We start from the raw sequence: 15,550 nt of genomic DNA, 5'->3' as shown, positions 1-15,550 counted from the left end.
CGTGGGAAAGGGCCGCCTGCATCATCCGGTTCCAGCTCCCGGCCCTGCCCAGGACAGCCCCCAAAATCACACCATGCACCAGACTGCGTTGCCAAATGCTTCTTGAACTCTGTCAGGCTTGGTGCCGCGACCACTTTCCTGGGGAGTCTGTTCTAGTGCCCAACCACCCTCTAGGTGAGAAACCTTTTCCTAATATCTATAAACTAACCCTCCCCTGGCACAACTTCAGGCCATTCTCTCGGGTCCTGTCACTGGTCACCATAGAGAAGAGATCAGTGCCTGCCCCTCCTCTTCCCCTCATGAGGAAGCTGTAGACTGCAATGAGGTCTCCCCTTAGTCTCCTCCAGGCTGAACAGACCAAGTGGCCTCAGCTGCTCCTCACACAGCTTCCCCTCAAGGCCCTTCACTATTGTCACAGCCTTCCTTTGGACACTCTCTAGTAGCTTTATGTCTCTCAGCTTCAGACAAAAGATTTTATTTCTAAGATTTCATAGTTAAAAAACTGGCCCGAGAACGTGTGATGTTTGCGGGCCATGTTGCAGCCATGCTGGTGCCTGATGGTAACACTCCATGTGTTTATCAGGGGAAATACAGGTTTCACACAAAAGTGGGACGAGTGCCTTTCAGGGAAAGAAAAGTCTGCAGCCTGTCATCAAGGCCAAGGGGCCGTTCTCTTGGCTCTTTATATGGGCCCGTCATGGCAGTCCCCAGGTAGGGGATGAGTTGGCAGTGCTCCACAAACTCCAACAGCTTCTTCCTGTACATCTGCCGCACTGGCTCCGAGCTCCGGGGGTTGTGTGCTGCAAGAATTTAAGCAGCATGTTAGTGTCCCCTATAACTTTGTGGGATTACATTACAGAAGTTTTCAAAGGAAACAAACACACCTCTGGTTAGCGTTAACAATGGTACAGATAAACACCTTGACTGTTGGTGCCAAGCCAAAAAGATCAAGTCTGGTATTTCAGAAAGTTCCTGACTCCAAAGGGTCATGACAGTCAGAAGGATGAGGCTTTTGCAAAAGAAGACACAACAAGCATGCCCAGTTGCTGTCAACTTTCCATTTCTCAGACCATGAGATACTGTGAAACCCCGGGCAGTCACAAATTTGGGTAGTGTGGCACATAACCTGAAGTGGCACATCCTGGGGATAGCCCAGATCTGGCATGGCTGGCGCTGGGGTACTGTGTCTTTGGCACGTGTTCTATGACCTAAATGCTTTGCCCATACAGTGGACTACCTTGTCATACAAGGAAATCAGGTTTGATAAGCAGGGCTCTTCTCTCATGAAGCCATATTGGTCACAGTCCTGCTTGTCAAACCTGATTTCCTTGTATGACAAGGTAATAATCCACCTAGTTAACCAAGGAATACCAGTTGATATGATCTTCTTTAATTTCAGTAAAGCTTTCAACACTCTCTCACAGTATCCTTCTGGACAAAATGTCAGGCACACAGCTGGATAAACACATCATGCCATGGGTGAGCAACTGGCTCACCACTCAGGCACAAAGAGTTACAGGGAATGGGGTGACATTGGACTGGTGACCTGTCACTGATGGGCTTTCCACAGGGCTCCATCCTCACCCCTGTGTTCTTCAATACCTTCATAAATTACTTGGAAGCAGGACTGAAAGGGATACTGAGCAAGGTCACAGATACAAAACTGGGAGGAGCTGTTGACTCCCTTGAGGTCAGGGAGACCCAGCAGAGGGACCCTGACAAATTAGAGGACTGGGCAATCACCAACCACATGAAATTCAATGTGGGAAAGTGCCGGATTCTGCACCTGGAATGGGGCAACCCTGGATGTATGGACAGACTGGGGAATATGAGGCTGGAAAGGGACCTGGGAGTCCTGGTTGATGGCAAATGGAACAAGAGCCAGCAGTGCCCTGGCAGCCAGGAGGGCCAACCTGTCCTGGGGTGCATCAAACACAGCGTTGCCAGCCGGGCAAGGGAGGGGATTGTCCCACTCTGCCCTGCGCTGGGGCGGCCTCACCTTGAGTCTGTGTGCAGTTTTGGGCACCACAATATAAGAAAGGAATTAAACTATTAGAAAGTGTTCAAATGAGGGCAACAGAGATGGTAAAGCATCTTGAGGGGAAGCTGTATGAGGAGCAGCTGAGGCCACTTGGTCTGTTCAGCCTGGAGGAGACTGAGGGGAGACCTCATTGCAGTCTACAATATCCTCATGAGGGTAATAGGGGGGGTAGACACTGGTTTCTTCTCTGTGGAGACCAGTGACAGGGCCTGAGGGAATAGCCTGAAGTTATGTCAAGGGAAGGTTAGGTTGGATATCAGGAAGGTTGAGTGTCCACAGTGGTTGGGTACTGGCACAGGCTCCCCCGGGAAGTGGTCACAGCACCAGGCCTGACAGAGTTCATTAAGCGTTTGGACAATGCTTTCCAGGACATGGTGATTCTTGGGGATTGTCCTGAGCAGTACCAGGAATTGGACTCAATGGTTGTTGTGGGTCCTTTCCAACACAGCATCTTCTGTGATTCCATGATTCTGTAAAGAGCTGACTAGTAGTTTGGAGGAGGAAGGAAGGTTTCTCTCTGCTCTAAGCCCTATTTTGGCATACATTAGTATTAAGTGCCAGTCCTCAGAGTACAGTTTATTATTTTAACTGTTACCCTGAGGCAAAGGGGAAGGAGTGAGCCAAATCACAACCATTTTTTTTTTCTTATGGACAGTATTTTATATCTTGTTAATAAAAACTGGACAACATGAACTGTGCTCTAAGACACTTCAGCCCACTAGCTTTAAATTTCAGACAGCTACATTTAACAGTTTCTGAGAGACTTTTCAAGCCTAGCTCCAAATACATCCCTTACAGGAGTCTAGCTTGAAGGATGCTCCATCGCTTAAGTGATAGATGGTTTCTACTCTCTTTCCAGGAGTAAATCCCTCTGCATTTATGGTTGATCACCTGTACCTTCTCAGGTACTGAAAGCAATTCAGTGTTGTGAGAGAAGCTGAAGGAGCAACTAAATCCCTGCTTCTTGTCCCCTATTTAAATGTGAGATTAGAGAATGATGTTAATTGAAGATGAGAAGGTTTGACTTCACATACAAATAGGATGAAATAAATTTCCAGGGGACCACAGCTTGAAGCATTTTGATCAAATTTTTTGATCAAGAATGGCGTGACTACTCTGAAGAGATGGACAATAATAAATAATGCTGTATTTGCAACAGATCACAGAATCACAGGATGGGTCAGGCTGGAAGGGACCACAGTGGGTCATCTGGGCCAACCTCCCTGCTCAAGCAGGGTCATCCCAGAGCACATGGCACAGGACTGTGTTCAGATGGTTCTTGAATATTTCCAGGCTCCACAACTTCTCTGGGCAATCTGTTCCAGTGTTTGGTCACTAGTACATGAAGGAAGTTCTTCCTCAAGTTCAAGTGATTTGTCAGTGTACAGGACTGCTGTATCTCAAAGCTGGAAGCAGTCCTACCCAGTGATAGAAGAAGTTAACTTGTTTTCCTGAATTGCTGTGGTCAAGCTGTTTGGCACTGCATGCAGAGAAGAGATTTCTGCAGTTGCATAACCTTTCTGGTTCATCATCCACTACTACTAATGATTTAATGTTGCAATATATGAACAAAACATTCCTAGCATGAGCATCCTTATGTTAGCAAAGCCATGCTAACAAATAGAATGAGAACAACCTTTGTGAATGAAGCAAACTACAGTATAAAAGCAGTTTGGTGGCTTAGGAGATGTACATTTATGCCTGCCCTTGTTCAGTGGTCTTCCTTAACAAAGCTATGCTAGAAAAAAATCTGTGATATTTCAAGAAAATTCTAGAGGGCTCAGAAAACTACATGAGGAAACAAGATGTAAAGAGCTTTGAAAAAATAATTAAGATTGGTATTATCTAAAAGAATAAATAAAAATGTAAAATACAAAAGGCCAGGTGAAGTTCACCCATTGAACAGGTTGGCTTATAAAAGACAAAAGTGGTGGGTTGAAAGAAATGTCAGTCCTACTCCAGAAGTCTCCAGCAGTGCTGGAAACCAGCTCAAAGCTATAGCAGAGATGCAAACAAGGACATTGAAATCAAGAAAGCTGGCAATAGTTAAGCTGATTGCAAACTACTAAAGATTATTTCCTGCAACCGATATCTCAGTCTGAAAAAAACCCAAAAGAAATTCTAAAAAATAGCAAATATGAACACTAATTGGCTATCTATATTGTATCAGAGGACTTGTGTAATTTAAACAATTAGTTATTTTTATAGCATACTATTTTATACACTACCTTTTAGATGGAAGGAGACAAAAAGCAGAGCAGTTTCTTTCACACTTAGGAATGGGAACTTTGGCTTAAGGCTGCCGACTTCATGCAGAGCTTTTATTAGAGAAGTTGCTACTCCCTAAAGAAAGAAAACAGGTTTAAAAGACCGTTACAGAAATCTTGAACAATGCCTTAGCCTGCTGTAACTCAGATCTAACAATACAGAAGGATACCCTAAGTTGGTGAATAGTAGAAGATAACAAATCAGCATAAAATAGGGAGGGCTGTTACCATCAATCATTTTTTTATTCATTCATGTGTCAAAGTGTAACAAACTACTCTTAAATTTTTCCAGGTAAGCTTGTGTCTATGCTGGTGTTAAAAGTCACATCAAAATGTACTCTTACAAGATATGATAAACAACTAAGTCAGAAAATCTATCATATAATGCTGCAGCTTATTATCCCCCTCTGACAGTCTTGTATTTTTTTCTATTAAAGCCACAAACATCTATTAATTTAAAGCTTTAAAAAATTGCTCTTAATTGTAAATAAAAATTTTTCTATTTAATATAATCTCATTAATAAATATAAGACTCAAATGCATTAAAATTCTAAAAAACCAAGTGGGATACGCTATATATCAAAAATCATGTTTTAAAATAGAAAAACAAAAACTGGCCTGTTCAAGGTATCCAGCCACAGGAAGTGTAGTTAGTAGCATTGGCTCTTTTTTTGGAGGGAGTTTGTGGGGAAGCTTCAGATTCCAGTACTTCTCTGGTAACCTAACCAGATTAAAAGTAAGCATTTTTAAGATGTATAAACAGCGACATGATTGAAGATTAAAATGCAGTTAGCGTATTCACCTCATAAACTTCTGAAGTTTTTCTTCACTTTCAAAAATATATACCTTGTCTTGGTATTTTGCTGCATACTCGATGTTGCCAGGCACCAAAGCTTCATATCTGAAGAGGTGGAGCAAGAATTACTCATTCACAGGAAACATAAAACATAAATTGTGTGGTGTAAATTCATGAGCTACTGGTAGCCTTCTGGTAATTCAGCAAGTGTCGCAACTACAAAAAAACCCAGCAATTGGATCATCCAAGTTTCCACTACATGACTGACAGTTACGAGGTTCAAAATCTGATACTCTCTGCCTCAAAATCTGCTTATTAAGGAACTTTTATAGTGCTTCTTTATAGCTCCTCCATTTAAAATGCCAATCATAGTTGTTCAGGAGATTAAAAGGGATAACATAGAATTGCCTATTATGGTTCTCTGATGAGAAATTCTTGCATGCTGAGGAAATCTCTGTGACTTTATGGTGGAGCTTTATGATCTCTTACAAAAATCCTAGTAGCTAGTTTAGCATTTACCTGGGATTTATGAGATTTCTTTGAACCTTTTAAGGCTTATGATAGAGAGAATTCAAACTATTATATCTGTCCATCTTCATCATGAAAGACACCAAGCCAACACAGATTCTTGTAGAACCTGTAGCCATGTAAGTATTAAAAGGTGATTTTATCTTGATTTCCAAAGCCACGGGCACAATATAGAGAATTGTAATCACTTTTTCTGTCCAAACCCTGAACAGCATTAAAAAGTACTTTGAAAATATTTCCTCATTAATGCATTAATATAGGACACATAGTCTGCAATTGAGATTATGAAAACTCTAGTGACATACCTCTGTTTTCCATCTAGGTAAGTGACTGGACAGTATCCCTGCATTTCAGCCTTTACAGGGAATAAGGCCATCACTTCTGCTGCAGTCAGTTTCTTTGGCAACATATGTGGGGGTGGGAGAGGATGAGATGCCAGTGATGATACATAAACCTCTGGTCTGCTCAAAAATTTCTGTAGAAAAAGAAATGTTTTTGTCATGGAAGAAGCACTGTAGGACTGTTAGTCAAACTCCAGAGGACTGGCTCACACAATTTAGATACCTATTTTTCCTACAATGCAACAGTGTGTTGGTACTGCTGTTGCTCTTGGGTAATTTCTTTTCCAACCTACTCTCAGCTGAAGTAGTCACTATCCACCCACCATCCATCACTATCTACTGCTCTCATAAGCCACTTTCTAACCCAGTCTCCCCACAACAGATAAAGGAGAAAGTTACTATTCTCAAATGCATGTTTGATCTGTGACAGTTTGTAAGAGGAGCTTTAGTTTAATGGTGTCTGTGTTGTATTTTGTCCCTCTAGACATTTGATAGCAGAAGTATGCAGAGCAAAAGCTTGACTGGTAACAACAGTGGTCTAATTCTAGTTGCATATTACCTACTTCTGTATGGAACCAAAGAATCTAAGCAACAACGTTCCTTTTGCCTATAATCCCCTCCTTTTTGACCTGCTTTTTGACACGCACTTCCAGTTCTTCCTGTGAAGCCATTCTGTAATAGCGCCCTTGAAATTCTGCAGCAAACTCCAGTGAGGGGGTTACAGAGCAGTCAATCAGTTCACCTTTCTCTGCAAGGCTGACAGGACAGTACTGTCCACACTCCCCCAGCCGATCCTGCAGTTCCTTGGGAGTGACACATAAATAAGCAATGCTGGCTGCTTTTCCTGTTAATGAAAGCAATTAATGATGATGTTTTATTTATGAGAGACATAGAAACAATGCTACTCAGGAATGCTACAGTCAAGAAGGTAATTCATAATTTGAAAATTCTATGAAATAATGAGAACTAAAACAGCAATTTGATAATAAAATGAAGTTGTAACTCATTTTACCAATTGCTTTTAATAACAATTTGTAGCATTAAAGAAATACAATAATTATTAATGATGTGGGATACTCTGCATGCTCAGCTTATTAAGTCTGTTCTTCCTATGTATTATTTATTGTTTCACTCCTTTGTGTTACTAAGTGACATTTCAGTTATTATTTTATTTCTTAATATTGCTGAAAAAGAGTACAAGGTGTGATAAAAGCCTCCCATTTATTCATCCATATCTTGCAAATGCTACAGTCTATCTGAAAGAAATATATTCAAAATCTTGAATAAAATGTAATCTCAAACCCAAATGACTTAAAAATCACGCTTTTTCAAGCTTGATGTATAAAAGTTAAGTGTATTTTATTGTTTTTGATCATGACTCCAATTTTTAAGATGGGTGCGGCCACAGAGCTGTAAGAGTTAAACCCAAAAGGTGGATATAAGATAAGGAAATATATTTGCCCTTCCGAGGAATTCTAGTTCAATAGTACAGACATGTTTAAAAGACATATTTAATTCTGACCAGTGCTGACACACAAAAAGTCGAGTGGAAACTGTGCCATTTTAGAATAAAGTGGTCTTCTTCCCAAAACAGAAAATAACACAGATGGCATATTCAAGCTTATGTCTGTATTTTAAATTAACATCTTTCTCTCCCTCCCTCTTCCTTCACTAACTCTAAAGTGAAGCTGCAAGCTAGAATTCCCCTTGTACATTTGGGGACTCCTCGTGATTTACCACCCAGTGTTGTCAGATCTACCATGGACCTGCCTTCTTCCTTCCTTTAGCAGATTTCTGTCACCCTGTTCTTTGGAGGATGGCCTCAGACTGCCCTGTAGCTGGCTTTGTCTTCACTCTTTTCAAGATCTCTTTGAGATCTCTGCAGATGAAATTGAAAAATTTAAGGCTATGTATGTGCCCAAGAATTAGCCTCATCCAAAGAAAGGTGAAGTTGTCATGCACATAGTACACTGCCGCTTTTTAAAGAAACAAATATTCTGGGAAACTTTGTTTTTCTTTTACCTTCTTTTCTTTTTTCCAGGTATATCTGCATTTGTTTAACAACCATCTGAACTTCTTGCAGAACACTGTTCCAGACCCTCCATTTGTTGTGATTGGCATCAATCACACACCAGTTCTGATATTCCTTCATACAGTAAGTTCTAATATCATCAATGTGCTCTTTATAGCAGGAATTTTTAATAGCTAGAATCTGTGGGCTGTCATGTTCAGGATAGGAAGGTCTAAAGACAATGAAAAATAACAGTGATTTAAATCTGAAGATTAGATAATTTCATTGAATTTCAGGTGTAAATTCTAGAATTCACTGTAGGCTTTTTACAAAATTTTACGTATTTGACACTGTAGAATACATTTGAGAAATACAAATTTCTTATTAAGAATACTACCAGTTACATATGAAAAACAGTGTTCTTATGATCGGACAGTCAAACAAAGAACAAAATTTTTCTATTTATGTCCCAAATACAACTCAATAATTATTTTGCAAAGGATTTGGAATGTATCAACACATATTACCTGACACACATGACAAATACACCTTTAAATGGTACCCTGATATTGCACACTTGATTTATACTTAAGCCTATGAAATATAATTAGTTTGGTATTTAAAATGAAGTTTAAAGTAAATACTTTCAAAAAACACAATCATTGATTTAATTTTTTGCAATACAAATTGTCTTTAGTAATTTAGTAAACAATTTAACATTGTACTGATTACTTGATAAAAAGAAAGAGACAAAAAGAAAAGGACAAAATGAAAGAGGCATGAATAATGTTCCAAGATATCTGGAACTTCTTAGAAACACTTCCTTTAATGAGAAACAGATTCTTACACAATTTAATTTTAAGGTGAATGTTCTGTTCTTTTTCATTCTCTGTCTGCTTATAAACTACTTACTGTTCTTCCTCAAAAACAACCAACAGCTCTTTAAAGAGAGTATTTATCTTCCCAGAAAAACAAAGAAGGGAATGAACTGTATTGAAAGGCTTAGAACTCCTGAATTCTATAGTTTAATAAATATGCATTATTTCTGTATTTCTAAAAGAACTCTACTTAAGTTTTTAAAAGATACCACATCTTTTATGATAATAATTGATGAAAAATAAATTTCAGCAGCAGAGAGAAGTGGTAACATTTCTGATGTATGGTTTCATTAAACCAGTTAAACTGAGCAGTGGGTACACAGCATTGCACATTTGTAATCCCAATCATGCAACTGAGGGATCTGGCCAGAGCATTCCCCAAACATATTACATCCCTGTTTCTGGTCTGTGGAAATCAAAGCATTAGAAAAGAGTGGGACTTGTTCCCATGTTTTTCATATGTGGAGTTCAGAGATGGCTGGGTTATGCTCCAGGTTAAATACAACTTCTGCGTATAGCACTGAGGCACATAAATAGATATATCACAATATTGTATAGAAAAAAAAAATTCTATCAGGGAGTATCACTACCGGTTTGGGCTTTCCTTGTCCAACAGTGCTCTCCTGAACATTTCCTTTGTATCCATATTGAATTCAAAGATTTTCACTGGAACTATCTTAGTTGATTCCAAGAGATTTACGTGTTTTCTTGTTAGAGGATATCCATCTATTACAACTCTGCACACAAACAGAAACAGAAAAATAGTTTTCCTAAGAAGTGAGTTTCCAATCAACCAGTTAAGTCAATGTATATTTCTAGTACATTTCCCACGGAGACAAAAGTCTACACCCATGCCATGAAGTTATCACTGCTCTCACTTGATAGTCACATTCTTCACTCCTAAGAATTAAGACCAAATAAAAAAAATCAAGTAGGCAGAAGAAGAAATAGTAATGAGAAAAGGAAATGCATAAAGGGTAAAAGGTAAGTGGATGGCTGTGACTTTTAAGAATGGTCTACTTTAAAATTCTGACACATCAATCATTCAGAAACTACATTTTAATTATGAGAAGTCTCAGTCTAGATTGGGAGGAGCAGTTTTTAAAATTATAAGTAAAATGATATCCTACAGTATTTGAAAAGGTTTTAAAATCATATTGAAGAAGAAATGGATTTCACATACTAGGCAACACAGGAACAAAATATACTGAAACAATATTCCAGGATTTAACATGAAAGAGAAGCTGAAAGAATTCTCATCTCAAGCACTGGCTTATTGACTGAAAAAACTGTCATAAAGTATATTACTTGGATTTACTGGAATAAAGTTACTTGAAAATTGTAAAAAATTATGCTTCAGTCTCATTTTACAGAACAATTGTTAAAAAATCTCCTTTTGTACCGATTATTTTCTTAATGCAGAAACCACTGATGTGTTTTAGTGAAATTGTTTTACAGTGATAACATGGGAGTCCATGCCTGTGAAGGGACTGGCATGTCTTGGAGAAACCCCCCAAACCCCAAGAAAACTCTTACCCAGTGGCATTATCCACGTGATTTAGCAGAGCCACTTCTAGAGCCTGGATGGCCAATTCATCAGGTACGGTGAGTCCTTGGAGAAGGGGTGACTGTACCTTAAGTGCCAACTCGCTCTCTGGCTGGTTGTTTATCACAAACCGGATGGCATCTCCTAAGGACAGGCGCGCGAACCCATAAACACTCGCAAGTCTCTGGGCAACTGGAAAATATTTTGATTTCAAATCACAACTTTTAAGGTAAGCAACATCACAATCTGGCATATGCACAGGACATGCTAACACTATTCAATTTAGCACAAACCTCAGCAGATACAGTCAATATTATTAGAGTGTATTAGAAAATATGCCTCCATTGCTGCTCCTCTTAAACAACAGCCCATCAGTTACAGCATTTATTCAGGAAATGGGAAATATAGCAAAATTTCATCCTAAATATGAGATAATTTGAACCTGTCTCTTTTCTTCCTAACATCCTATTCTAATCAATAACTATGGTTTAAAATTAATTTCTTCCTCCTTCAGTAAAAGGCAGAAATGTGTGGACTGACAGTCATGTAGGAGGAAGGGGAGGGGAGAAGGATGGAAATCCTGCGATTTTTTTAATCTAGAAATTTGGAAAGAGACTGGGGAGTGGGGAGTTTGGGGCCCTTATCCTTGATCTTAGGACTATTTCTCCATTTTACATTAGCTTATATTGACTGAAAAAATTAAGAAACAATTAGAAAATAATAATAAATAATACAAGGGCTATAAATACTGTAAGTCCAGTTTTTCTAAGTGCAAGTCCAGGTCACTCACATCTTAAGGACTTGGGATAAAATTCAGATGGACAGTGCATAAGTATCAGACTGTCAAATTAGAGAATGTAACTAAAAGAATCTGTGCCCAGCAAGAAAAGCAGGAAAACCAACAATATTAATGGTTTATGGTTTCTTAATAACAGTAAGGACAGATACAGCTTGAGTCATTAAAAAAATGATTTTTTAATAGATAACTGCTCATACCTGTAGTCTTTCCAGATTTTGGAAGTCCCACAAATGCAATCTTTACTGGTGCAGATAGCTTAGGTTTTGGCTGACAAATATATTTGATGGGATTTGTCATAAATGTTTCTTTATTTTCTTTACTTGAAAAGAAATAAATATATTGTCGATGGATTACTGGAAAGACTGTGCTTCCCTGCCTTTGTTGTGGCTTGATCACATCTCCTTGGCTTAACTGTATGACATACAAAATGAGAATCAGTTAATTAGATTTGGCAAAGCCTCTTCTTCCTCCATCCCAGAGAAGTGGCTTTTATAGGAAGGTAGAGGAGTACCAACCATATGAGACAAACCATCAAAGCATTCTGAAATTCACACAGATTTTGCTCAAATCTGAGAAACTTCTATACCCACACTTCTTGTTAAAAAGATGAAATGAACATTGAAAACAGAAGGAATACTTGCTATTTCCAGTAGGTGGTACCATAACACTTTATGTCTGTCAGGATAGTGTAGTCAGAGAAGATAAACATAACAGTTTTTTGAATTTTCAAAGAACAAAGAGAATAATTTTATTCCTCCGTGAATTAAACTCACCCTGCCTGTCTGCCAATAGAAAATACACTGAGAACACAGTATTCTCCAGAAGTCATATACAAATTAAGAAGATGTAGAAAGGTATCAATACTTAAATTATGGTCAAGTGAAAAACCACAAGAAGATAAGCTGAAAAAGTTCTTGGAAAAATAAATGCACTGCTGATGAAATCTTTTCAAACACATCAGACAGCCCACTAAAAGGGCTGCAGTGCTGATGGACCATTGACATGTAAGCGATGCAATTGGCAGAAATAGTCACTGAAGTAATGCCAGATTAATTCCTTGCACTACTCTTCTCTATGGAAAAACTTAGTTATGTCCCTGTTGCAGCCCTTCTTGGAAGAGCTGTCTTAAAGTGTCAATAAAAGATGCTTTAAAACAAAATGTAGAAAAACATGTAGAAAAAATTGTCCAGACCAGATGGCATTCACCTTACCATTCTAAAGAGACTCAGAAGTGTCATTCAAGTAAAGTGTAACATTGAGCTTCCTTCAACAAAAGAAGGAATGGAGACAAAATTACCATTTTTAAAGAATTTTTTTCCTCCAGCATAGAACCTGGCAAAATAGTCCAGAAAATCTGACTTTGTATTGAGCAAACTGAAATGCATTAAGGAAAAACCCCCAGTACTTACATGCATACTAATCAAATAATGGGGAAGAGCCAACTCAGCTTCTTGTCAAGAAAAATACCTCACAAATCTATTACTATTCTTTGAAGGATTGAGTAAGGTTGGTCTGGTTATTACAGGTAGAGATGGGTCTGTTCTACTGTGTGGCACTGTTCTGCCAGACTCCTCTCATTTTCTCAGGTTCCTATTCCTGCATCAAGTAATTTCAGGGTGCTTGCCCTCAATTTATGGGATTTCATGAGTCTACTCTACTGCTTCCATTCCTCACGCAGCTCATAATGTTTATTCTCTGCTTATCTAATCAGTTGCATAACTACTTTCCCTCCCCGCTCAATTTAATCTCAAAGTAACTGGCATATACTCAATCTGCATTTCTACCCCAAAACTTCCAGTCTGTAATCAATTTTATAATTTCTTTTATTATTCTAAAATGCCCTGAAAATGATCCTGTTACCCTTTCATTTTTATCAGCTTGTACATTTTTACTGTCAGGACACCACTCTTATTTTATCCAATAGCTTCTTATTACTTCTTTCTTTTAACGGAATTGTACTTTTTGCTTGGTAAAAAACACTGTATAGAACAAAGGAATGAAGTAGAGAAATGGAATACAAAAATGTGAAATCTGATAGAACAAAGTGCAAGGACTAGGATGTAGAGACTAATTGCAATTAAACACATAAACTGTGGTTCAGTAGTTGGAAATAACGTAAGTGTAGACATATCTACTTCTATTACTATGTACCTAGATTAATATATGCCAATTGATGCAGCCATGAAAAAGAATGAAGATTCTGATCCTAAAGTTAAAGAGAGATACAAAAGAGAATAAAATGATTCAATTAATTGGCATAGTAAAATGAAGGCTGAAGCATGTTTCCTTCAGGGCCTTCATGCCTTCTTTATGTTGTTCTGTGGTCTTTTTCTTCAATGAATCTTCCTTTTTAATTTTTATTTACTCACAATCCAATCTGCTTTTATTTCTAGCATTAAACAAAAAGAATTACCTGTGAACATTTCATTTCCTACCTTGGGGATAGTGATGAGTACTTTCTGACTTCAACTTTCCAGATTTCTAGTAAAATATCGTGGAAATAGATTTGGTGCTCTTCAAAAATTTTAAAATTTGACAAGAAAGAATTATTGCTAATGAATTAAGTACATATAACATTTTTTGCCACTACTAGGTTTGGTGGGCAGTTGTGTGTGTGGCTTCTTACAAATTCATATTCTAAATCCTTTCAGTTTTTTCTCACTACTATTGGAAGGTTTTAAGACCTTCTCTGTTGTCCTGTGTTTTGTGTATCATTAAGAGTTAGGTATTTCTTTCTGATTCAATGTCACCTTTAATCACATCATTAAAGATAGTGTACCAAATTTTACTGAATGCCTCTCAGCCTTAATTTGGCTGCAACACTGAAAAGACCAACATCTTTTATTATTAATGCTTGCTGTATTTTTTGTATATTCAGCGGTGTATTTTTGGTTCAGTAATGTAGTTTTCATTAAATATTTCTGGTATTAGTTGCTACTGTCTGATAACATCTTGTTAATGTGAAATATATTTTCAAAAGTTTCAACTCTTGAAAATACTCTACAGCCATTTAAGTGCATTACCTTGACTGGATCCCACTGACCAAAAGAACTTAGTCGTTTATATGAGAAAACTAGCATCTTTTGTGCAAGTGGCAAACTTATTGGGTAACATTTCTCAAAAATGCTCCTGCGGTTTTCCACTAGAGATTTCAGCTTGCTGTATATTTGGTAGCACACGATGTGAGGCTTCCGTCCTCCATTGATCTCAAGTGGTGGTATTAATAACTTTTCAAATTCTTCCTGGTTATGAAAACATAATGAAATATTAGAAACATAAATGCAATCAGATTTTAATGAAGACTGATGGCAAGATTTTCTGTGAACTATCAAGGATTTCCTAAGCATGTTCTCAGTCAATGTATATCAGCAAAGTTTGATGGGAATTGATCATCCTGCCCTGCCCACTGAAGTTTAAACTTCTGTATTAGCTGTCACATTGCTACAATATTGTATTATTATCTGGTTTTGTAAACCTTCTCTCTGGTCAGTGGATAGAGCTTCTTCTAAATAATGATTAGCTTTTTTCTGAAGTGAGATACTTAGTAAATAATAAACAAATGTTGCCCATCTACCTGCTGCCTTAGATGTGGCATTAGCTATGCAGATACCTGGTGTTAGATGAGGTTACCTCGCCATAGGCAATTGCACTGATTTCAAGAAAATTATGTCACTAGGTGTGGGAATGGTGCCAAACACCTCGCATCTTAATCAAGATTAGATTTGAATTTTTCTTTACATTTGGTTTCATCACCAACAACTAGGAATTGTATTTAAAAGATAGAGCTGTCCAGTAAGAATTTTGCCTCAAAAATTATTTTGAAATACTGTTCATACATTCACAACTCGCTAGATTGGCTGCTGTGTCAACTGACCTATCAAAATCGAAATGACACCAAGACTGGATAGGTCTACCCAAAAGCTTCCTTTCTTTTTTTCTCTACTATATTAATCATATAAATTATATACTCTTTAAATTCTATATCTTCTCAGTACAGTCTTCATCTTGTTCACATTCTTAGATAATGAGTAGAGCTGCATGGTTGTTTAGGCATTATAATTTTTATATGTGAAAAATTAATTTGGAAATAATCCTTCATGTGATCATATAACTTAACAAAATAAGCAGTGGTATCAGTACCTGCACACTTTGTAATCTTTCTACTTCTGATTCAAATTTCTCCGAAATTTCATTTTGCATGCGCTCAACAGCATCTTCTTCATTTTCTTCTTCTTCTGGTTCTTCCTCTTCTTCTAAAAACTCTTCTGCAAGTATAGCTTCAATATCTTCATTCTCCTCCTCCTCCTCACTATCTTCATCATTATCCTTATTTGCTAAAGCCT

General features: G+C 37.8%; 1 protein-coding gene across 2 annotated transcripts in view; it reads right to left on the bottom strand.

Annotated features, from left to right (window-relative positions):
• Positions 1–165: 165 nt before the first annotated feature.
• Positions 166–15,550, bottom strand: part of AK9 (adenylate kinase 9) — a 59,642-nt gene continuing 44,257 nt past the window's right edge. Inside the window, exons 28-39 of one of the 2 annotated variants that reach the window (XM_058419624.1) lie at positions 15,348–15,548; positions 14,231–14,449; positions 11,405–11,618; positions 10,399–10,600; positions 9,453–9,599; positions 7,996–8,216; positions 6,621–6,817; positions 5,938–6,107; positions 5,111–5,209; positions 4,927–5,029; positions 4,270–4,384; positions 166–800 (exon numbers count right to left, since the gene is read on the bottom strand). In XM_058419624.1, the coding sequence (XP_058275607.1) occupies positions 598–800; positions 4,270–4,384; positions 4,927–5,029; positions 5,111–5,209; positions 5,938–6,107; positions 6,621–6,817; positions 7,996–8,216; positions 9,453–9,599; positions 10,399–10,600; positions 11,405–11,618; positions 14,231–14,449; positions 15,348–15,548 (2,091 nt within the window). In that variant the 3' untranslated portion in view covers positions 166–597. Of the gene's footprint in view, positions 801–4,269; positions 4,385–4,926; positions 5,030–5,110; positions 5,210–5,937; positions 6,108–6,620; positions 6,818–7,995; positions 8,217–9,452; positions 9,600–10,398; positions 10,601–11,404; positions 11,619–14,230; positions 14,450–15,347; positions 15,549–15,550 lie in introns of those variants that run through there. The other variant, XM_058419623.1, reaches the window with a different exon arrangement.

Source organism: Hirundo rustica, chromosome 3, assembly GCF_015227805.2.
Source record: "Hirundo rustica isolate bHirRus1 chromosome 3, bHirRus1.pri.v3, whole genome shotgun sequence".
NCBI lineage: Eukaryota > Metazoa > Chordata > Aves > Passeriformes > Hirundinidae > Hirundo > Hirundo rustica.
Note: the sequence above shows the minus strand (reverse complement) of the source record. Positions and strands in the feature narration are given on the sequence as shown.